Below are 24,478 nucleotides of genomic sequence, written 5' to 3'. Positions count from 1 at the left end.
CACACACACACACACACACACACACACACACACACTCACACTCTGAGACTCATGGGTTTGTTCCATGACTGTTTCTGCCTGGCACTCTAATAATTTGACTGGAAGGGTTGAGATGGGAAAAGGAAGCCCAGAAAGGAGAGTTAGAAATCTCCCAATTGGACAAAGCAGAATAAAGGGGCCCATTTAGGTGACTGGCTTTAAGAAGGGCAGATGCGCAAAGGGGAACAGATAGTCTAAGACAGGGACTTGCCTTCCCCATTCCTCTTTTCCCATACTTTCTATGCCCCACTCCCAGGCAAAGCTCCTTATACCTCTGTGTTTAACTGTCTCCAGGAACTGAGATGACCCCTATTCATGATAACAAAAATATCAAAAGCCTTATCTGTGGGGGTGGGAAGGGTGGTCCTGGACCAAAAGAAAAGACTTTATGGAGTCCCAGAGAAGGGATCTATAGAAGGGATTCATACTTTGGGTAGGGGTTGGACTAGCTGACCAAGAAGGTCTCTCCCTAGTCTATGATTCTATGATGCTATGTAAAGTGGGAAAGACTCTTATTCTGGTAGTAAGGGCTAAAGAAAATAGAGATGGGTTTTTGCCTCTACCCCGCCCCCCACCCCCCCACCCAGGGAATAGAGCTCTGAATATGAACTGAGTGGTTGGTGAGAGGCCAGAGGGCTAGTTGTGCTTCCTTGCCTCCGACTCTTTTCCCCCATACCTCTTCTCACACTTTCTAGCTGAGAGTTTTTTGTAAATAAGCCAATAAAAGCACTTGTTCTCTGAACTGTGTCCTATCTAGCTCTGGTGGCCCGTTGGACTTCTAATTGGGTGAGGACAAGGGTGAGGGTGCTGCTTCTTCCAGACTCTGAGCCATCTTTACCGGAGTGTTAAGGCTATGTCCCAATTCCAACCACCAGTCTACAACCCAGACTTGGATAATACTGACTTACGGAAATTTATCCCATTTTCTAGTCAAGTCAAGCCCTTCTTCATCCTTCTCAGTATTTTGCTCTTCACCTCTTCATTCCACACTCTCCTGACCCCAGTCCCCAGTCACTTATCACTAGCACAGGATCTCAATGATTCAGGCAACAGTTTCTCTTTATTTATTTATTTAGTTTGGAAGGGAGGGGAGACAGAACATGGTTTGACCTGGGAGGATGGCCCTGGGCCCTGGGAAGGAAGAACAATGTTACCTGTAGGCCCAGCAGGAATGGGGTGATGAGGATCTATGGGAATGAGATGAAGGTCTGAGATGATCCATTCTTCCCTCTATCCCAACAGCCCTTCATTGTATTCTACATACACACACACACACACACACATACACACACACACACACACACACACACACACACAAAAGCAATGTTACCCACCACTCTGATACCAATGGTACATATGAGAGGGTCTACTCCTCCACCAGAGAAGGCTGGGCCAAGGAGTAGATTCAGGGACCAGAACTCAAAAGCATGGCTAGGAATGCAGAGTTCCTCCCTGGCCCCTGAGAGGCTCCAGTTCTGGGTTTCCATTTCCTCAGAGTCCCAGGAGGGGAAAAACTCTGTTGAACTCCTAGAAGAAGATGGGTCTTGGGTCACAGAAAGTAGAATCCAGGAGTCCGTGTCCCCACATTTGAAGACAGATTGGCAGCAGCTTCCACTCCGTTTCCAAGTCTAGGGACTTTCAGTTTACCAATCAAGAGTCTAGAAATGAAGAGGTTGAATTAAAATGAGGTTGAAACTACTGTTTCTTCACCTCCAGAGGGCACCCACTCAGTACTCAAAGAGTAGTTCTTTCTCCCTTCCCAGATGCTCCACTACTTTCTTCCCCTTTGCTCCGATGCCACAAAGACACTCACCATGGGCTTTAAGCACAGAATGGCCAGACTTTTGCTTCCCTCGGGGTGGACCTTTCTCCATCTCAGGGGGGGAAGGAAGTCTCCCCCTATGTAGCCGATGACTGTATTTATTCTCCATCTCTTCAATCCAGTTTGAATTCCACTCCCACACTGGCAGAGTCAGGGTAGAAGAGAGGGCGAGGTCATCTTGAGGGGAAGGAGGTGGAGACAAGTCTGATGGGGATGAACAAGATATTAGAAAGGTGTCCCCATTGGGGGCAGGTAGGTGGCACAGTGGATAGAGCTCCAGCCTTGGAGTCAGGAGGACTTGAGTTCAAATCTGGCTTCAGACACTCGATGCTTACTAGCTGTGTGACCCTGGGCAAGTCACTTAACCCCAATTGCCTCACAAAAAAAAAAAAGAAAGGTGTCACTCAACTAGTACTTGGCACTCTGCAGTAGGGCTTCATGTCAGAATGGATGGAATAAGGGACATCAGATGGCTGGACATAAAGAATCCTGAGTTGTCTGCTATTAACATGGAAAGAATTGTCCATATCTGGTTTGGTAGTTGGGTAGATCCCACCTGCTCCCTATCTTCATTGAGTCCAGAACAAGAAGAAACATTGGAAACTTCAGTTGGAAGAATTGAGGTTAGAAAGGAAACAGAACTTCCTGAAAATGAAAAGGATGAAACAGAAGAAAGTAACTAAGGAAAGGAAGACTTTAGAATAATTTTCTTGCAGATCTTTGAGAAAATAAAACACTGCGCACATTTGTCTGAGTTCAGAGAGAAACTTGGAGATAGGGAAATGGACAGAATAACAGCTAGGTTTAAGAGACTGGAATTTTTTAACTTGTTACCCTCCCAGAGGGGGGGTAGAAGAAGGGTAGGAGAAGAAGATGTACCATTCTGAAGATACTTGAAGGGTAAAAGGACATACCGCTGAAGACGCAGTCATGCTCCTTGGACTCCAAGCCAAAGCCAAAGCTATCCACAGCCACAGCCAGGGCATGAGCAAAGTTGGCATCAGCAAGAAAGGAACCATCAGAGGAGCTGACAAGGCTGGCCCGGGCACTGAAGGCATTGTCCTCTGAGGCTGAACCCCAACCATTGGCTAGAGAGCCTTCACTGGGTGTAGGAGTGTGGCAGGGGCGGGGTGGACATAGCAGAATGCCTCCTTCTGGGCCTTTTCCACCTGCAGTGCCCTCCACCTCCCCTAGTCCAGAGGCTGATGGGATGCTGATATAGCCATAGCTGGTGGGTGGTGATGGGGCCCTTTGGACAGGGGTACCACTGTTCCTGGAGGGGGACAACGTGTTAGTGTGGCAAAAAGACTTCAGGGGATGGGATCAAAAACTTTCATGCAGGCAATGGTTAGGGGTTGTGAGTTTCAGAAAGCTTCTCCAGTTTTGTTGTTTTACTTCCCTCAGCCCTCCACCCTGTCCTTGCCCTTCCTCTAGCTACTCACCTGGGGGTCTCATCATCATCTTCACTAAGCTCCAAGCACAGGGCCACATCCTCAGGGGTCAGCACATTATCTCTTTCATCTCCCAGGGAGGACAATGAAGAACTAGACAGGTGGCTGGAGGTTGGACTGGGGCCAGAGAGGGAGGAGGCCAAGGGGCTGGGGGGTTTGGGAGAGATGGCTGCCACTAGGGGCAGGGAGGATGAAATCTGAGGCTCCATGAAGTTCTTAACTGATCTAGCCGGTGAAAGAAGATAGATTCATCAACCTGCACCTCCCCCCCTTTTACTTCCCTGCCCTGAATGGCCTTAGGCCTGCCTCACTCCAAGATCTTTGGTAACTCCATATTACTTGCCCAAGCCTGACTTCACAAGGAGCTGAAGTTCCTGATGCTCGTCCCCCATTCCCTCTTACTGAATCTGTTGACCCTTGGTGGGAGCCCCTCGGATGGGAGAAGAGGATGCTGGGGGAAGGGGCCTCGAAGCCAACTCATTCCTGGGATTGAGGAGCTGGGGCCCAATGGCACGCCAGGCAGCCAGAGTCCGGGGTACAGCTCCTGGAGAGCAGAAGCCAGGGTATGAGTGACACTGGGGACCCTAGCAGCCCCTGGCCCTAGCCTGTGAAGAAATGTTATCCCCATGAACTTTGAAACCTTATCAGTTTGATGTGCACCAGTTCTAGAACAAGAGGGATGGTGACAACACAGTTGCTGAGGTCACCTACTATAGTGTTAGAGGAACCCTGGGGTCAGGGTGACTTCTGCATGAACTGTAACTTTGGCTAGGATTTTTTAAACAAACCTATAGGCCAAATTCAGCATGCAGAAGCTGAGCTAAGCCAATTGTTCACACTTGGCATTCTGGGTGGGAGAATGGTCATTGGGAGTGGGGGAGACTATAAAGAAGTAAGAAGGCAGGCCTCTGTTCCTGGCTAAATAATGCCCCACTTCTGGCAGTAAGTACAGTTCAGCACTGGGCAGATATTTTTGGCATCCCTGATTCTCTTCTGCCTATGTACGATTTCTGGTTTAACACTTCACCTTGAAAATAAATGTTCTTGCTTAAAAAATACAAAATGGTCTAGGGTAGAGGTGGGGAACCTGCAGCTGAGAGGCCACATGAGGCCCTCTAGGTCCTCAAGTGCGGCCCTTTGACTGAATCCAAACTTCACAGAGCAAATCCCCTTAAAAGGATTTGTTCTGTAAAAGTTGAACTGAGTGAAAAGGCCGCACCCGAGGACCTAGAAGGCCACATGTGGCCTCGAGGCCATAGGTTCCCCACCCCTGGTCTAGGGTAAGGTAAAAGAGAAAGGAGGATGGCGATTTGGAGTGATCACCATCCATATGTTATTGGGAGTTTGGAGGACAAGACACTAGAATGGTTGAGTATGATCTTTCTTGGAACTAGTCAAATCACTGGACCTGAGTATAGCAGGTATCAAACTTAAAACTGGTCAGGGCCTTAAGCCAGAGTGGAAGCAACCCTGCCTAGTTTCACCCTACGGGACATTTATAAATCTGATCTCACACACACAGACACAACACCCATGGATTTGGGTAAGGATCCACCAAAATGTCTACAAACCATACTCAGGAACTGGGGTACTGAAGCTCAAGGGGAAGCATCATAAACCAAGAAGCAAATGATGGACAATGGACCCAGCCCCTCCAAGGCCACGTTCTCTGTCCCCTCCCACTCCACATCCAGGGGCCTCACCTGGGACTGGGGAAAGGTTCCTGAAGTCCTTTCCACCACCCAGCTCCCAGGCCCAGAGCCCCACAGGGCGACTGGTACGGAGCAAAGGAGAACTATTGGCCTGATGCAGCTCTACAAAAAAGAAAGAGAGGTCGGAGAAACAGGTAGGGGAACATGGAGATCTTGGAATTCATCCCTGTCTCCATTCTCTTCCCAACTAGTCTGAGGGGCCGAGGATCAGAGGAGAAGAAAGAGGCATTGTCCCCATTCCCAGCCTGAGAATTCTTTGATCCTCTCTGTCCATCTACTCCCTACCTGATTCTCTGCCTCCCTTCCCTTCCAAAAATACTTCCAGTCTCTCATGACCCAGTGTGTTTGGTAGGTCTAAGGGGAGTTTGGGAACAGAGGCAAGGTTGGAGTCAGCCAAGATATTGGGTCAGCTAACACCAGTAGCGGGGGCGGGGGGGGGGATGTCCTCTATTGTAGGACAGTCTTCAGACCTGGAAAGTTGCTTAATCCCTCATAATAATAAAACCCATGGCTAGAATGGCTTGATCAAGACACGGGATCTCGTGTAGTATCTATCAGTGCAATCCTCTTTTGATGCATTAGAGACTATAACTGAAACTTTCCCCCTTAGTTCTCTTCTCGTTTAGTTAGAAAGTAATAACTAGAAAACCCCAGTTGTCTCCACTTTTGTCATTGGAGAAAGTAGAAAGTTGGTGACAGCTGTTGCCCTTGTCTCCTTCCTCCCTCTTTTTTTACTTTAGGCCATCATCTTCAGACTCAATTTACCCTGCTTCTTTGCTACTCTCCAGGCTTCTGTAGGAGTCAAAGACTGGCAGGGAGAAGGTATCCTTGGAGCACTGCCGAGACTATCCAAACTAGGCCAGGGGTTGGACAGCCTAGCCAGCTGAGGTGGAAGCCGTTTGATGGGGGGGGCCCGTGGGCCTGGGGGAATAAGAGGGCCTGAGGACATCTCAGTCATGAGGGAGCCATAAAAGGTGCTGGTATCTGGGAGGAGAGGGACACCAGGGCTTCGGGGATCCCATGAAATCACTGCAATGAGAAGAAATAGGGAAGAATTAAGGGGAGCTCCCTTACCCCGATTCCTCCAATTCAGTTCTCCTTGATGTTTTGATTCCATCCCCCATGTCCTTGCTTTGGTAATAGAGGGGCCTTATCTAGACAGGGTGGGCTTACAGGAACGCCGACAGTCTAATGTATCCCTGGTGTCTCCTCCCAGCTGGCTGCTAAGGCTGCTGCTGCTGCTGAGGTCCCGAGAGCCAGAGGTGGATCTCCATGTTGTTGCCAGCCAGGGAGAGTCACTTCTGTCCAGCCTAGAAAAATCAGGACCACAGAATCGGGGTGAGGCTCAGCTAACCAAGGCTTTCAACTCATAGCTCCAATTCTAAGAGTTGTAGGACACATTTGTAGAACGATGCTGTCAACTGTTCTTACCAACTCTCAGCTCCTTCTCCGTTCCCCCTCACTATCCTTGAAACAGGGAGAATTTGAGTCATCTCTGCTACTTACACTACCTGTGTGACCTTGGAGAAGTCACTTACCTCCTGGGCCTTATTTTCCTCAGCTGTACAACAAAAGGGTTATACTAGATGTCCTCTGAAGTCCCTTTCAGCTCCAGACCTATGATCCTAGGATCTCGTAACCAGATGATCTCTAAACATCCCCTCTAGTTCTGAATCCTATTACCTTATTCAGGAGTCCCTCCAGATCTAGGAGGTATCCAGAAGATACCTTGAGGACAAAAGGGAAAAGTCCTAGTATCAGCACAGAAAGAATGAGGGCAAGCAGGGCAAAGGGAAGTATGGATGAACACACTTTACACAGAGTTGAAAAATGTCATAAGTTAAATGATAGGATGAGTACTTAAAAGTCTTAGGAAGATATGAGATAACAATAATAACAGCTGGAATTTTAGTGTTTTAAGGCACTTTACAAAATGTTTTATAGTGTTTTAAAGTATTATACTGTGGTTTAAAGTGCTTTACACAGCACTTTACTAATATCTCATTCGAGCTTCACAGACTTGGGACATGAATGCTACAGATGAAGAAACTGAGGCACAGGTTAAGTGACTTGTCCATAGTCACACAAGCTATTATGTGTCTGAGGCTGGATTTGAACTCAGGTCTTCCTGACTCCACGTCCAATGCTCTTAGCTGCCTCTAACCAAGGTAACTGAGGCCTGGATAGTCTAAATAATAGGTTGGGATAAAGTTGTGCAATGGGAGAAATTAGGGGAACTTCCCTGATCTTCGGTTCTGAAGCCTGTGGGGTTCATCCCATGAATCATGGGTAGGGATGGACCTTCACCTTGGAACACTTTCACCTACTGGGAACAGAGCCCCAGGGAGCTGAAGTGCTTAAGAAGATATTTAGAATACTATATATAGTATAAACTACTTGTATAGTATATATATATATATATATATATATACATATACATATATATATATACTATAAACTCAGAGGGGAAAGTGATACTTTGTAATATAATTTCAATTACAAACCCCAGACACTGAACCCCAAAGGCAATCTATTTGAGCACATAGAAGCCTCTGCTTCTGGGAACAACAGAGAAGATAGGAATGTGTGGCACAGTTTCCCCTGCTGGCATTCTGGACAGTAAAAGCAGTAGTATTGACATTCAGTCTCCTGCTGCCACTCATTGGTAACTGAACAGATTGGATCCAGGGGAAGAGGGGTATACCCCTCCATTTCTCTGTCACATACCCTTGGCCCCATCAGTTCCTCACAGATCCCTTTCTCTCACCTGTGTTTAAGGATGGCATCCTCACTGGTGTATCTGTACAGACCTGGGGAAGGGGAGAAAAGAAACTGAGTTCTGGCAGCTCTTCATGTCATGACCTAGGGCTTCATCCCACATTCCAGGGTCCAGTTGGCTGGACTTCCCTGTCTGGCCCATACCCCCTTTCCACTGGCTCCTCACAGCACCAGCTTACCCGTCCGTGTTTAGTCCATTTTCTACATTCCACTGTGCTGCTCAGGTCCCTAGTTCCCACTCACCCATGCCCAGGTGGGCTCTGGCCTTGCGCCGGCGGTGAACACAAACTGCAGCCCCCAGCAGCAGCAACCACAGCACAGCCCCGCCACTAGCGATCACCTCTGGCCGGCGCAGTGCAGCTTGAAGCTGCTGTAAGGTTTGGGGACCCAGGCCCACGGAATCTCGTGCAGCTCGTTCCAGGGCCTTCTCTAGAAAATACACGGGCTTATTGGAATCGTGTTTGGAGTGAGGGAGGGGAGTGTTACATGGGATGAAAAGGATATAGAGGATGTGGAAAACTGGGTACAGGGGCCTGCTGGGACATGGAGAAGGGAAGGTGGGAGCAGGGAAGGAAGGAAGCAGGGCCAAGGAGTTGGAGGGATGTGGACCAGGAAGATGGATACTGCTCTGACCTAGGAAGAGGCAGACAGGACTGCTGGGCTCCCCAGCCCCAGCTCCAGTGACTGCTGCCACCTGAATGCAATAGGAGCCAGGCATTCCAGTTATAATCTCCAGCTGAGTACGACCATCAACCACACTCCAGTTGGCACGGGGCAGTGAGGTATTGCCCAGGCTCCAGACCTGAGGGAATAGTGTAGCGGTAGGCAGAGTGCCCTGCTCAAATCTTCAGGGGTCTGGATCCAGAATAGGGAATAGGCCCTACACTTCAGAATCAGACCATATACTTGGCATCAGCTTAGCTCTGTTTACTGTCCTTTCTAACTTCTCCTCTGATGCCAACCCTAGAAATCTCTGGCCAAGAAAGACTTCCCCACACTAACTGCACAAAGCACAGGGTGGAAGAGGAAGAGGGTCACTGCCTAAGGTCTCTAGTGTTTTGGGGCACTTAGAAACTGGGAATCCATATTCCTAGCCCTGTCCTCCTCCTGTTCTGCTCAAGCTGTGTGGGGAATGGAAAGAACACCATCTTTGGAGTCAAGAGACCTGGGTTCCAGTGTCGCCCCTGCCTGTAGCTAGCTATATGACTTTGGGAACGTTACTCTATGATCTCTGGGCCTCAATTTTCTCATTTGAATAATGAGGGGACTGGAATAGATGATCTCTAAAGTCCCTTTAAGATCTAAAGTGAATAGGTTTCAGTCTTCACCAGTGGAGGAAATGCTGACATTTGTGAAATCATGGATCCACATCTTTTTCTGGGTGCCACCTCTGATAGTCTTTCCTCCTTTTCCACCTGCCAAACCATAGGTTTGGAGGTCTCTGGGCATGAGGGTTTGCCCTGGTTAGCTGGGGCAATGCATGTCAAGGAGTGTGGGGGGGAAGGAGGATGGGGTTGAGAAAAATATATACCTGGTAGCCACGGATGATGCCATTGTGGGTCTCAGGGGGAGGTGGATCCCAGCTCACCAGGACACTGCCATTTCCAGGGTTCAAGGTAACAGCCTGTGGTGGGGCACTGGGCACTGAGGGGAAAGTAGTGAGGCAATGAAGGATAAGGGGAGAGGTACCTGGGGCTGTGGAGAATGGAACAGAATCAAAAGGGTCCAAGAGAAGGGAAATCAAAAGGAACTGGTATGAGGCCCTGGGCCCATTTCAACAGGAACGGGAGTTTCTTCCTAAGCTACTGTGTCCTGGGGAGAAGCCACTTCAAGAGTAGAACCTAACGTTCTGGCAACCTGGGGATACGGGGAATGAGACAGGGGACAAATTCTGGGGCAGGGGCTGGAGGGTCCCTAGGAAATGTCTCAAAGGGGTTTTGTTATTGGGGGCTGTGATACTAACCTTGCTCTGGCAACCTCAGGATGAGAATGTTGCTGTCAGGACCTTGGCCTGAACCAGAGGAGGGCCTCACTTTAAATTCATAATCATAGCCCCAGCTAAGGCCCCGAAGTTCTGCACTCTGCCTACCCGTCAGCAAGGACTCTCTCCATGGGCCATCCGGCGGCCCTGCTACCTCCTTTGCTGCAGGTGGCCAGGCCCGGAACAGGGCTTTATAGACCTGCGCAGGAGCAGCAGGACCACTCACCTGTAGAAAGAGGTAAGGAATTAAGAAGCCATAGGGAGCCTTAGACAAACCCCACATTGCAGATCTTAGCCTCTTGCTGTTCCACCTCCCAGAGTTCCTGGACTCAGAACCTTCTTCTCTTTATTTATCCCCCAACCCTGCTCAATTTCATCACCCTCCTTACTTTCCAGCTCAGCCACACAGCTGGGCCAGGTGTTTGGTCAGTGGTGAGAAGAGTCACATTTTCCAATTGGACACGCATAGCCAGTAGCTCCAGGGGCTCAGCCGGGACCAGAGGTTCTACAGGGGGAGAAAAGATGAAATGGAGCCCAAATGGGAAGAAGGGGGAGCAAAGAGCTCAACACTGAACTTCTCAGCCTCCCTCCTAGTCCCTTTTTTGCTCCTGGGAGCTGGGAGTCTTAACTCTACCAAAACCTTTTCCTTCAAACATCAGCCCTTCAATTCTCTGTATAGTGGGACCCAAGAGATTAACTTCACACATGCCGAGATCCTAAATACTTACTTGTTCCACACAGACTCGCTGATTCCAGATGCTCCCTCACACATATACTAATGCCCTCACCTCACATACATCCTTATCTCAGCCTGTTGTCTCACACACACGTCCTGAGCCCTCATATACTGAGGACCCTTACCCACAGAAGCACCTGACCTCAGCTTCTCACCCCATTCGACTTAATCCCTACCGGGCTTTCCCCATACACTCTGACCCTAGTCTCTGACTTCACACAACTCTTACCTCAAAATCTTATTCTACAGAGACCCTCTTACCCCATCCCTTCACCTCAAACAACCACCCAGACCTCTCTCTGTCCTGCTGAATCAGCTGCTATGCACATCCACACACAAGAATCACTGCATTATTCTTCTTTGCTTGGGTCATCACCAGCATCTCGGCAGACTAGGGTGGGCTATGAGATCAGTCAGTCAACAAGCATTTATTAATTACCTACTATGTGCCAAGTACTATGCTAAACACTTGTGGTCATGTGGTTGTCGTTTGTTCTTCATTCGTGAAAAGGACCATGACATCAGGAAGATGATGCCATGACTTGCAAATGAATTGGATTTAAGTGAGGGAGGGCTGTGCAAAGTCACCAGCCTCATTTACTCTCCAGAGCTATCTGGGTCCAGTGGCCAGGTATAGATCAAAATGACTGGAATGGCCCAGGATGTATTGGGAGACTTTGACCTTTTTAAGCCAAGGTCTTTTCTAGTTCTCACTTTGACTGAGGCAACACCCATTCAGTGATTAGGGATGTTTAAAAAGTGAGCGAAAGGATGTCCCCTTTAATTAAAAAAAAAATCAAACTGGGACCTCTGGGGGCTAAACACTAAGGCTACAGATAAAAGCAAAACAACAACAAAAACAAACAAACAAACTAGTCCCTATTCTCAAGGAACTCTACAGGGAGATCAGGAGGAAGATGAGGAGGAAGAGAATTCCAAGCATGGGGACAGCCAATAAAATGTCTAGTCTGAAGATGGAATGTTGAGTGAGGAACAGCAAGGAGGCTAGTATCACTAGATGAAAGGTACATGGGAGGCGGGAGGGAGGAGAAAGGTGTGAGAAAAATGAAACCAAGATATGAAGGGGCCAAATTATGAAGGGCTTTGAATGACAGATGATTTTATATTTGATCTTAGATGTGATAAGGAACCACTGGAATTTATTGAATACGGACATGACATGGTAAGATCTGCAGGGATACCAAACAAAAACTGTTGCAATAATCCAAGTGTGAGGTGATAAGAACCTGCCCCAGAGATAAGACAGAATCAGAGGAAAGAAAGATCCATATAGGAGAGATGTTAAGAAGATAGAATGGATTGAGTCGAGGGGAGTAATTGATGATGACAATTAGGTTTTGAGCCTGGGGGACAGAGAGGATGTAGGTGCCTTTGACAGTATTAGGAAAATTAGGAAGAAGGAGAAGGTTGAGGAGTGGGGAAGATAATGAGTTCAGTTTTGGTCAGACTGATTTTAAGATGTCTATGAAACATCTGCTTCTAGATATCTAATAGATAGTTGGAGATTCAAGACTGGAGGTTAGGAGTGAGGCTAGCGCTAGATAAGAAGATGTAGGAATTAGGGACGGCTAGATGGCGCAGTGGATAGAGCATCGTCCCTGGATTCAGGAAGACCTGAGTTCAAATCTGGCCTTAGACACTTGACACTATCTGTGTGACCTTGGGCAAGTCACTTCACCCCATTGCCTCCCCGCCAAAAAGAAGATGTAGGAATCATCCACATAGATTGAATCCATGGAACTGATGCAATCACCAAGTGAAATAGTATAAAGGGAAAAGAAAAGGGCCCAGAATAGAGCCTTGGAGGATATTCATAGTTAGGAGGTATGATCTGGATGAAGATTAGTCAAAGGAAACTTTCCTTTGGTTGTGTTCCAAGTATGTATAAAGGTATGTGTTTGAGGAAGAAGGGGGATTCTCACAGATCTCTCCTCCTATAACTTGATATATTCAGAGAAAGTAAAGGAAAGATAACCAAATGTATAAGGTATCAATATGCCAACAAAGTGCAAAGTCATCACTTTATGAAGTGGGACAGAGCCAAGATGGCAGAGTAGGGGCAGCAACTCAGCCAAACTCTCCCAATATTCTCCTCCAAACAACTTTAAAATAATACCTCAAATCAAATTCTGGAGCAGTAGAGCCAACAAAACAGCAGGGTGAGATACTTTCCCACCCTAAGACAACTTAGGATGTTGGCAGAAGAGATCTGTGACATCCGGGTGGGGGCTGACCTGGAGTGTACAGGTCTTGGAGGCGGTTGTGACAGCAGCAGCTTTGGGAGTTCTCAGCCCAGGGATGGAAGGGTGTCAGACAACTGATCAGAAAGAAATTAGAAGGGACCCTTTGCTGGTACTGAGTGCAGGACCTGATGCTATTTGGCAACTCTATTACCCATACATAGTTCCAGGGTGGATAGGAGCCCTTGTAGTCGGTCACAAGGGAGCAGGGCCCTGCTCCCACTTCCAGATCAGAGAGGAGCACTAACCCTTGAGACCACAGGAGATGATCAAATCAATACAATGATCTAAGATAATTCCAAAAGACTTATGATGAAAAATGCTATCTATCTCCAGAGAGAGATCTGATGAACTCTAAATACAAATTGAAGGATAATTTTCTCACTTTATTTATCTTGCTTTTTTGTGACATGGCTAATAAGGAAATATATTTTGCATGATTCCACATGTAAACTTTATATCATATTGCTTGCCTTCTCAGTGGGTGGGATAGGGGTGAGAGAGAGGGAGAGAATTAGGAACACAAAATTTAAAAAAAATGATGAAAACAAGTAAATAATAAATAAAAATAACTTTATGAAGTAAAGTTTTCTAATTGAATTGGAATGGCTTTTGGCCATTGGCTATGTAAATTGTCCATATCCCTGGAGTCCTTTAAAAAACTTGGTTTACCAAAATTACTCTTGCACACTTACTAGAAGGCAGAAAAGTGGGAAAGAGATTTTCTTTCCTCCACTCTCCATTCACACCTCCATGGCCATAGTACCTTGTGGCTGAGTTACTCACCCAGTGGTAGACATTCACACAGTGGTAGACACCCAGTGTCATTCACCAGTTGGAGAGCATTAGGAACATCCTAATCCTAATCCAGCAAGAACAGAGACACATAATTTCTATTGAGATACAGAAAGAAGCAGCATTCCAGGCAGGAAGTAGCTTTAAGGAGCATGGGGCTGAAACCAGAGAAGGGAGACAATTACGGATTCAGGAGAGAACTAGCCCTGGCAATGGAAAGTCAATGTGTGGAGTGGAGCAGACCAAGAAAGCCTAGTCGGGCAACGTATCCAGCAGAGATGATGTGCCCAAATATGAGCATTGAGAAGACTCCACAATGGGAGAAAGGACACTGGGGCCTTTAGTCCAGAAGGCTTGAATTGCCTTGGCAAATATATGTTTCCTACATATGTGCCTTATTACCATCTTCCCTGTGCCCACTTTCCACATTAACACTGTATATTTGTGGGGAAGTTCAATCCAGGTATAAGGGAAAACTGTATTATGGCTACTGTTCTTACTATATTATCTTATTAAAACTCTTTACTTTGAGCTAATTGTGTCTAGTGTCTGACTATTTTTTAATAAGCTTATCATTCGGAGGTTCAGGGGCTATAGTTTTAGAAGTATAGATTCAAGAGAGCCATTCCTCTAGGGACCCAGTCCCTCAGTTCAAATGTGAGATGTCAAGGGGAGGGACAGCCCAGAGGGGAGTCATGAGCTATAATTTTATCAGTGAGAACCCACAGAAATATCCAACCCCCAAGTGTGAGTGTAAGTAGGGGAGATAGTCCAGAGGGGACACCAGATACATTTGCATGTTACATCTACAGTTTAAGGGACAGTTTTGAAAGTCCAGCCTGTGAATCTTCCCTTCCATTCTCCTTCCAATATCCCCCCAAAACAGAGAGAGACAGAGAGATGAAGGGAGAGCCTAAAAGGAACCGGCCTGAGGATAGTGTTATGGGAGATTCAATAGCATGTGTCTAGGGTTCCTATCTTTGCTTGCTAACTGACCTAAGCCCTAAAGTCCACAATGTAGCTGCAAAATGAAGACTATTAAGTGCAAGATGTGAATAAGGATGAAATTATGTATATATGTATATATATATACATATATATACATATAAAGAGAAAGAGATTTACTTTGTTAGGAACTTTAGAGAGAAGTAGTAATTTTTGGTATTTGGTATTACAGAAAACGACATTTTCTGGGGCAGCTAGATGGTGCAGTGGATAGAGCGCTGGCCCTGAAGTCAGGAGGACCTGAGTTCAAATCTGGCCTCAGACCAAACACTTGACTGTGTGACCCTGGGCAAGTCACTTATCCCCAATTGCCTAAAAAAAAAAAAAAAAGAAAGAAAGAAAATGACATTTTCTGTAATATGTTACAGGCTTTGTAAATTTTTCTGACGCTTGCCTGGTGGGAAAGAGCAATAACGATGGAGTTTTTATTATGATTTCATTTACATTGAGGGAAAAGGTGTGAGTGTGGATGGTTTGCTAGAGCTGAACCACATATCAGCATCCCACATCCGTTGGCTGGGGCCATACAGCTTATTGTAACCCTACCATGCTGTCAGGTGAGGCAGGCCAGAGAGCAGGAGGAGCTGAAGGATTGACCAGAGTTTCATGGTTTGAGAATGGGAGACTACTTCCCTGCCTTATATTACCCAGGCTCATAGATTTAGAATGAGAAGAGATATTAGAGACAATATAATCAAACCCTTTCATTGTATAAATGAAAAAACTGAGACCCAGAGAGGTTAAGTGATTTTTTTCAGTCACAATGGCAAGATTTGAGTCCAGGTTCCCCGACTCCAAATCCAGCATGCTTTCCATTGTGTTACACTGTCTCAAAGGATGACGGCTTTTAATTCCAACATAACAGAAACTACGCGTATACCAGGGCCTGAGTAAAATGATCAAGAGAATAGATTTTATTAGGAAATTTAGTGTTAGGAAATTCTACCAGTCAGTTGATTTTTGAGCAACCTGATAATTCCTGAACCCTGCTATGCACATTATAAACTTTACCCTTTCCTTGTCAATAAATCCTTTGCATAAAGTTGAACCATGACTGGTAGCTTAGGAGGGGATAGAAGGGCAGATATGTGGCATAGGAGACATTTAGAGTAGAAGCAAAAATCCAGAGAATATATGAGGGATGAGGGTATAATGGGGTGCTAAGTCCCAAAACTGGTTAAATTGGTAAAAACAAAGAGGGACTTGGGGCAAAATCTTTGTACTGCTGCAGATCCCTCAAAACTCCTTTAGAGTTGTGACCTAAACTTACCAATGATATCATAATTTTGGAACGAAAGACTGCCTATCCTTTTGCTGGGAGACCTTGGGCCCAGGGTGACCCAAATTCCCAAACCACTGCTCCCCTACCACTGCTACATCCTGGCCTTGTAGCTGGAAATCCATATGAAGGACTGTGAGAAAGGGTGGTGGAATACTCGGGAAAATGGATAGAACTCCCAACTTTCCTCCCTACTCTGGATTCATTCCCACCTCTACAAGGTTCTGTATCAGCTGTTACTCCCTCCAAATGCTCCTGTTGAAAATTTCCCTATTCTTCATTTACCCTTTTCATTCAGTCGCTCAAGCCTCCCTGTTTCCATATCTAGGCTTCCCATCAAACAGGCCTGCAAGCTTCCCTTTTGCATCTCTCTGGTTTCCAGACTCTCCCCCACCCCAAGATCTGCTGTACCCTACGTATCTTTCTTGCATCGGCCCTCTTAAACCATAGATAGCCTAGAATACTTGCTGATAGCTGTGGGTTGCTAGTCCAGGTCTGATTCAAGAGCTAGGTCAGAGCAGTTCTGGCGATGGGATGCAGGAGGAGGGAAGGTGGTGTCGCCAGTGGGGGAAGAGGGGAGGGGAGTGGATTGGTCAGTGGTTTCCCATTTTGGAGCCACCGGAAGGTGAAAGGGGGCTGGCCTGAAGCTTGGCAGCTTAGCCTGGCTAGGCTCAACCATCTGATGAACGGGTCCTCAGGATGAAAAAGGACTTGGGGTGGGGAGTCCTTGGCCATAGAGTCTGGGTGAGGAAGCGGGGAGTAGAACTCAGCTGAATACCCTTAAGATATTACAACTACCATATTTCTCATTTGTATGTTATCTTCATATGTGTGCATTTACTATTAGTATACATCAAGTCCCCAAATCTCTGGGTTATAAACCTTCCCATCCCACCCCCCCCCGTTGTTGTCAGGGAGTCCAGCAGACCACATATTCTTCCTCAACTCACCAAGCAGAGCTGCCTCTGGGCAATAGAGTCCTTCCCCTCTCTTCTTTAGTAGGGTTTAGTCGAAAGGCAAGTACATAAGAGAGAGATCAGAGAAGAGGAAGAAAGAAGAGGGGGCCCTCCCCATCAATCTAGACTCACCTGTGATAAACAGGAGCAAGAAAGACAGGGCCAAACCAGCCCCTGGGATTCTCATTCCTTCTGAGTTCATTCCTGTTCTCAGTTTTCCACACAAGGCCCAAGGGACCCCTGGTTCCATTCGACCCTTCTGTCTTATCCAGTTTGTCTAACTGCTCTGAGCTCACTGAGGGAGGGGGGAAGAGGAAAGGGAGGAGGATGGTTGGGCGGGGCACCGGTTGTTTGTAACCATGAGTCCTGCCCTAAGAGGGAAGCAGCATTGAGGAAATCGTTGCTTCCTGCCTGGCCCAGTTACAGGGACTAATCTCCTTGGGAGTACTGAGGAAAAAGACAGGAGGAATCAAATTCTCTAATCTTGATCCCTTAGACTTGCCCTTGTCCCCTGGTCTTTGCCTTGATCTGTACTCCCCCACTCCCCACCCCCATCCACTAACTCTAATGCTAACCTTAACCCCAAGAGGGCAGAATTAAGAGTAATAGGTGGAAGTTGGAAAAGGGTAAATTCTCTTGATGTCAAGAGAAAAAAAAACTGATTAGAATTATATAAAAGTGGAATGGACTGCTTGGGGAGGTAGGAGGTTCCCTTTCACTGAAGGTCTTCAAGGAGAGGCTGGATGACCATTTGACAGGTATTTTGTAATGGGAATTCTGGGAATGGTTTATTGGTCACTGATGTCCCTTCTCATTCCAAAATTTTGTAATTCTGTGATCATCAATTTTTTAACCTTAGTCTTCTTAACATTTTTCTTGAAATCCCTGAACCATGAACCCATTGGTCCCCAGGTCACCTCTTTCAGGGGCAGAAGGAGGGAGGGGGGCAGCAAAAGCATAGCCCCATGGCACTATAGCAGGGAGACTGGTGGGGACATATTGTCGAAATATGATGAGTTTAGTGGAGCTACATGGAAGTTGGGCTGGGGAAGGGACAGATAAGTATGTTTTTGTGTGACTCCCAGACTCCACGTTTCTAGGGAAAGACCAATAATAAGTAGGCATGGTTGAGTGGGGAGATCTGTTGACTTGGGAGGGACACAACTTTTCAACAGGGCACCCACTCAATATAGTCTATATTTAGTACAGTTAGAGTTTGAGGTCTTATGTCCTAGCCTGAGAATGAAATAGCTCCTAAAAACTCCTTACATCCTTCCTCTCTTCTATCCCCCTTCACAGCATCTATTTTTTCCTCCCAGAGACAGACAAATCTTCTGCTCATGACTCCTTTCCTCCCAGGTCTGGAATCTCAGCCATTTCCTGGAGTTGACTGAGGGAAGACCAAGGCTAAGTTTTGGGGTCTTAGTGGAGGAACTTCTAATGATATTAGCCATTATTCTCTGATACTTCTTCTACAGGACTATACCTAGCTAGCATTCCTCTTTCCCCAACCACTGACAAGGCTAACCTATACCTTTATAGGTTTTCTCAGACCAGGGAAAAGACAGGAGACAGGAAGGAGAAATACATAGAGATAGCTGAACTTGCTGCCATGGATCAGTAAAAGAGATACATGGGTGTTATAAACTCTATGTTTTGGAATCCTTCAAATGCGCTGATAATTCTGTTGAAAACTCCATTGCCTGACCCCTGTAAATTTTGTTACTGCCACCTCCTGAACTAAAGTCTAGTCTATTCTACTACCACATTACAAAGTAAGGAGGGGCTTAGGAGAAAAATTCATACGAGTTTCACTTTATTTCTTATTAAAAACCAAAAAAAAATTTTTAACAGACTAGTGGTATAATTGGTAAGGGAAACTCTCAGTGAAGAACTCCAAATACCAGAACAGATCAACATCAGCTCTGCAACTGATGGTCTTAAGGAATTGTTTGGGACATTGAGAAATTAAATGATTTGCCCTATGTTACACAGTCAGTGAGTCTCACTTTTAATTGATTTGATGATGCTCAGGCTTTTAGAACCCCGTCCTAACCTCTTTTATATTCTGGAAAGGAACTCAAAGGATGCCTTAATGAAAATAAGATAAGGGCAAATATTCTGGGGTCTCAGGTCTGAGATGAACTTTTTTCCTAAGATGAGATGGGTGGGAGAACAGTGGGGATCTAAGAGATAATTTTGACTTTAAGAATTCCATCCCCTTAAAATAGGCACTATCATTAAAGAGCTTCCCTCAGCATAGCTTGTTCCCCCTTCTGAGGTTTGGGATAGCCAAGGTCACAAGATTGACTTGTCTCTCACACTTAAGCCAGATCATAGGGCATCTTCTATCAAGTTTCTTCTGCTTAGGACATGAGGGCACCTGTTCCAGGGTCCCCTATTCCAACCATCTCAGGTCTGGCACACATGGTTGGAACTTGTGTCAGGAAGGTCAAGGGGACTTCCAACAGTGATGCTCATCTGGCTGAATCCCAAGCATGGGATTCATTGTATTCATTTCCAGCAACCCCCAAGGTCTTAATTGTCTCATTTTGCACAAATGGAGGAAGGGCCAGTTGTGTGACTCATAGTGATGGTATTACTTGAGGAACAATTTAGCTTTGGCCTGACATTACCTAACCAGAGACGAAGGCTTGTCCTGAGTTATAGAGTATCAGGAATGTGTAACCATCAAGATTTCAACCCAAGACACAGGCTCTACCCCAATCCCCACTGATGTATATTGATTTTCCTGTGCTATCCCTTTTTAGTCACTTGCACAAGGGAAGATAGGGCTGAGATGAAGAGTACTTTCCTGAGAATTCACCATGGGACGTTGTTTTCATAAGATTTATTGTATTTATAGCTAGAAAAAATCATAGAGATCATCTCTCAATCAGCATTAGGTCTAGAGCCAGGAAAACTTGAGCTCAAATCCAGCCTCAGATACTAGTTATGTGACTCTGAGCAAGTAACTTCTTTCTGATTGCCTCAATTTTCTCAACTGTAAAGTGGCGATAATAATAGCACCTACCTCACAGGATAGTTGTGAGAATCAAAAGAGATAACATTTGTAAAGTGCTTAGCACAGTGCCAGACACATAGGGGACATTTAATGAATGTTTATTTTCTCTCCCTTCTCCTTTATTTTGCAGAAGAAGAAACAGATGTAGAAAGTTAATTAACCTACTAAAGGTCACTTGCTAAAACTGGTAAGTAGCAGAACTAGAATTTGAATACAGGACCTCTTTTTTCCCAAATCCAACATTTTCCCCTAAATCATCCTGTCTTCTTTGAGGAATGGTCACCTCAGCTAGGTACAATTGGAGGGTATCTTTTGATCAGGCTAAGCAAGTAGAGGGTGGAATATTTAGGTCATTCTGAGAGCTGGGCCAGGAGAGAGGTTCCCTGAAGTTTTGAGATACCTGTCTCTCACACTCAGTCTCAGAAATAACACAGGGTTTCCAGTCTTTGGTTGGAATAGTCAACTACCCCCCAGTCTTCCTTCCTTGACTGGAGGGCCTTCCTATTCAATTTCTTCTTTTCATGTTTGTCAGTCTTCAGAGTATCAGCCAACATAGCAAGAGGGAGGTGGGGTTATCAATGGAAAAAGAAGAGATGACCTTTGCTCAGAGGGCTGAGCAAATTTCCAAGATGCCAGATCACTGGACAAAGTTTCCAAGAATGGTGTTTCTGAAGACTAGACTTCTGGTAGGTTGAACAAGACTTGAAGTGAGGGGCAAAGTTGGTGGGGGGGGGACAGGGACAGAAGGGGGAAATACCAATAATTCTTTTCTCAACTTCCCCAATGCCCCTGGATTCTCCCAATCTAGACCATGCATGGCAATAATTATAGGCATTGGGAAAAAGGCAAAAGAGAGAAGAAAAGGGCCAGGAAATGAAAATGGAATAATAGTGCACATCTATATAGTGTTTTACAGTTAAAAGTGTTTTATACATGATATCTCATCTGCTCCTCACAACATCCCTGTGAAGTCGGTAATGAAAATGGAAAGAGGTGTCCCTTTCAGATGTGAACAAGGGACATAAACAAGGACAGTTGTGAAAAAAAGTGGAAAAAAAAGGTATCTTGCACCCAGAAAAGGTATTTAGTCATGTTAAATATGGCCAAAGTGTCCTGTTTCTCAGTATCTAATTTGTATACAACAGATGTGAGGGTTTAGAACTAACTAGAAAACTGATTCCTAGAACTCCTCGGTGACTATGGGACAAATATATATTACCTAGTTATGGAGGCGGTAGAAATGTAGATTCTGATTGATCTCCTTGAGGCAGAAGTGAGTAATCTCACTGAAGAGACCTTGTTTTGGATGAGTTGAGTTGAGACCTTGCAGAAGTCAGAGCTCAGGAGAGATCTCTGGTCAAGTCTAGGAAGAAATCCCAGAGCTTGCACTGACGAACTGCAGCTTAGTAGAACTAACTGGAGGATGAAAAAGGCTTTTGCTTTTCCCTGAATTGCCATCTAACTGCCTGAGAGGCAGAATCTCTCAGAGCTCAGATAAGGAAGCTGGACTGGAAAAACAGCAGATCCCAGGCTTAGGGTTTCTGCTTTTGCTGAAATTACATAACATCACCTTGTAGCCCAGAAAGAGGAGCTGCCCATGTAGAGCAGCTAGCAAAGAAGCAGCCCTACTGTGCAGTGAATTGTACAGACTGTTCCTGAGGAAGACAAAGAACATCAAGTCCATAGAACAAAGTTGTCAGCTGCCCCAGCAATGTGTTTTCTACACATTTACCTGCTGTAGTTCTGCAATTTTGTGCCCATTCTATTCCTATGGATATTGTGCATTGGTGGGAAAATATGTCCCATGTCCTTGATTGAGGGGTGGACTGGTATATTATTATTCTTGTTTTGTCCTGTGTTTAATAAATATTTCTAATTAAGAGTTAATAGAGCCCTACTGGCTGATTTGTTAAATGGGAAGCACACTAGTGCTTCAGGAGCTATAGTGCATAGTGGCAGAAGTATATTTCCACCACCAGGGTTACTCCTAGAACCCTGAGTTGGTTATAGGAGTGACCACCCCATCTGCGAACCTTCCAATCTGCCTTATGAGTTCAAGTTGGGTGACTGAGACAACCCTGAGAGAGAAGTGTTGGTGAGAATGAGTTTAGGTGCTACACCTGCACTGTGTAAGTATTACCATCCCCATTTTTTTTCAACATGTGAAGAAACTAAGGCTCAAAAAAGTTAAATTACTTGCCCAAAGTCAAATAAGATGGAATGTGGCAAAGCTAAGATTTGAACTGAGGCCTTCAGGTTCAGTTTCTTTCCACTATATCACTGCTGCCTCTCTAAGGGAAGAGGAAGGAAGGAAGGAAAAGAAAAGGGGAGACATAGAAGATGGTAGGATGGGTACTTTTATGCTTGTTCCCCTCCTGCCTCCAGAAGTAGGTGAGTGGAATTAAAGCTGTTAAAAAGCCTTCTTGGTCTGTTTCCCTATTCCTATATACTACCAGCTTGAGGCATAATTAGGTTAGGCTTAGTAAAAGTGGGAAGAGTGGGAGGAGAATGTAGAGTTGTCTGGGAACAAGGCAAAAAAGAAGAGGACAAAGGCTACACCTCCTACCCTAGAAGCTAACATTCACTTCTCCAAATCAGGGTTGATTTGGAGAATCAAAAGTATGTGCCCTCGGTTTGCTGGGATGAATGGACAGACTAACCTGGAAGTTCTAGAGGAATCAGTTCTTATGACAGTAGGTGCCACATCAAGGGTTAGCCTTCTTTAAATTTGTTGTGGGGAGCATAGAATCAGAAGTAAGGGAGAGGAATAAAAGCCTGGGATAGTGCCATTTAAGACAAGTATAGTGGGGCAGGTGGGTGGACACTTACTAGCTGTGTGACCCTGGGTAAGTCACTTAACCCTAATTGCCTTTCCCAGAACAAAAACAAACAAACAAACAAAAAGACAAGTATAGGGCTGGATTCTATCCCAGGTTCTACTGTTGTTGCCCATAAGGCCTTGGCACAAACACCCTCTAGACTAGCTCAACGGTGAACATGGCACAGGATTGTAAGGAGGAGCGCAGGACTTTGAGAAGCAACAAACTTGAAGGAGTTGCCCAATATAGTGATAGTAGAGGAGAAGGCGCAAGGGCTGCTGCAGCCCAGGGTGGGTCTCCAGCTCCAAGAGTACGTGACTGAAGTTAGGGGCCATAAAGGAAAAAAAAAACCAACTATTGTTTTGAATTTCAAAGATAACCCTTGTCTAGCGTAATTACACTGAATTTTTACATGATAATGCTTTGGTATTTACCCAGAACATCGAAGGATTAAGTATTAGGTACTGGGGATTTCTGAACCCAGGGAGCCCTGCGGGCTCAGAAGTCAAGATCTAGGAATCTTGGTGCCTGAAATTGGGGTTAGGATCAGTTTTAAATGCAGTAAAAAGTGAAAGGTCTAGGACCAAAGGGCTTGAGTCCTATGAATCAGTCCTTGGAGGAAGAGCCAGTGTTCTGGGAGGTAGTTTGCCCAAGGGCAAGGCTGCATTCTTCACTGGTGGCTGTGATAGAAAAGGCACAATGGGAGTGTTCCAGACCCTGGAAGTGTAGGGGAGGACAGACAGAATGCACAGAGCCTGGCTCCTTTGAGGGGGCTTCCCTCACTTTCAGCTTTTTAATTGCATTCTCTCCACACACAGCAGATTATTGCCTCTCTATGGATGGTATAGGTGGCAGAAACACAAGGCCGACTACATGAGGGCCTAGCCTAGTCCCTCACTGTTGAGTTGTTAGTTCAATTAGAGAAGATACCCTTGCCCTGCTCCCCAAGGACCCAGGTGTCTGAGAGAGGGAGATTGAGTGGCAGGGGACCAAGAGTCAGAAGATGATCTGCCCAACCTCTCAGGAAACAGTCATTGGGAATCCACTCCCAAGACTGGAACCTTTGTTTTCTCCTATCCAAATACGAGAAAAAGAGTTAGCAAGGTCTGTCCAATAGGGGGCCTCTAGTTTCTTTCCCAGGGATTCTGATTGTTTACAAGTTTTGTTGGGAGAGGGAAGACATGGAAGTTGGGGTGGGGAGAGGAAGGTTCAATGGGAAATAGACATATTTCTTAGGGAGTGGTGTAGAATCTTTGCTCCCAAAGGATAAAGTCTCTAACCCCTTCTTTAACAGGGACCAGAAGGATTGCCCTGTGTTATTTCGAGGAAGTAGAGAAAGGGCCTGTTGGGAGAGGATTGACAATAAGGCATGCCTTTCTCAAGATCAGGGGTTGAGTCCTTTGATCTTTGTAGGACCCAAGTCAGGAGGTTGTAGTTGCCAAGAAGGCTGTTGGTGAATTGGGGTCAAACACTAGCCAATGGCTCCCCCACTTCACCTACCATAGACTCGTAGTCGAATAGGTCGTTTGAATTTAAAGAGACCTTAGAGATAATCTAATCTAAACTCACCATGTTACAGGTAACCCTTGGGAATGGGTTTACATACAAATGAGGAAGTCTAATGAGAGAAGAAACTTGCCCCCATGATAGAGGCACTGGGAAAAGTAATTCTTTCCACCCTACAGCAGAACCCACAGTTCTAGTCTCTTCGAAGGGATATACCTTCTCCTATGCAGAACCGCTAGCCTGAGCTATGACAGTCCCAGAAGGAAAACACCCACCTTATAATACCCACCTTCCTGGGGACGGGAATGGGGAG

At 45.8% G+C, this 24,478-nt stretch overlaps 1 protein-coding gene across 1 annotated transcript; it reads right to left on the bottom strand.

Annotated features, from left to right (window-relative positions):
• Nucleotides 1–1,080: 1,080 nt before the first annotated feature.
• On the bottom strand, nucleotides 1,081–17,106 carry ROBO4 (roundabout guidance receptor 4). Its single transcript, XM_027835262.1, has 15 exons — nucleotides 16,948–17,106; nucleotides 10,173–10,288; nucleotides 9,766–10,009; nucleotides 9,334–9,446; nucleotides 8,436–8,604; nucleotides 8,046–8,231; nucleotides 7,792–7,834; nucleotides 6,198–6,334; nucleotides 5,790–6,053; nucleotides 5,016–5,126; nucleotides 3,715–3,856; nucleotides 3,304–3,537; nucleotides 2,776–3,134; nucleotides 1,853–2,065; nucleotides 1,081–1,697 (listed from the first exon to the last, which is right to left on the bottom strand). Exons 1-15 carry the CDS (start codon nucleotides 17,063–17,065, stop codon nucleotides 1,690–1,692), a joined length of 2,457 nt encoding a protein of 818 aa, XP_027691063.1. The 5' UTR covers nucleotides 17,066–17,106; the 3' UTR covers nucleotides 1,081–1,689.
• Between the last annotated feature and the right edge of the window lie 7,372 nt (nucleotides 17,107–24,478).

Source organism: Vombatus ursinus, unplaced genomic scaffold (assembly GCF_900497805.2).
Source record: "Vombatus ursinus unplaced genomic scaffold, bare-nosed wombat genome assembly UNPS02014813.1, whole genome shotgun sequence".
Taxonomy (NCBI): domain Eukaryota; kingdom Metazoa; phylum Chordata; class Mammalia; order Diprotodontia; family Vombatidae; genus Vombatus; species Vombatus ursinus.
The sequence above is the reverse complement of the archived record's forward strand: the minus strand, read 5'-3'. Positions and strand labels throughout refer to the sequence as shown.

What these genes read in the sequence shown, in the direction of transcription:
- ROBO4 (XM_027835262.1), bottom strand. Translation starts at nt 17,065, where the DNA reads ATGGAACCAGGGGTCCCTTGGGCCTTGTGTGGAAAACTGAGAACAGGA. An exon ending in GAACCTTTCCCCAGTCCCAG is followed by an intron (nt 3,857 to 5,015) that starts GTGAGGCCCCTG and finishes TCTGCTCTCCAG; the next exon opens with GAGCTGTACCCCGGACTCTG. An exon ending in ACCAAGGGTCAACAGATTCA is followed by an intron (nt 3,538 to 3,714) that starts GTAAGAGGGAAT and finishes TTCACCGGCTAG; the next exon opens with ATCAGTTAAGAACTTCATGG.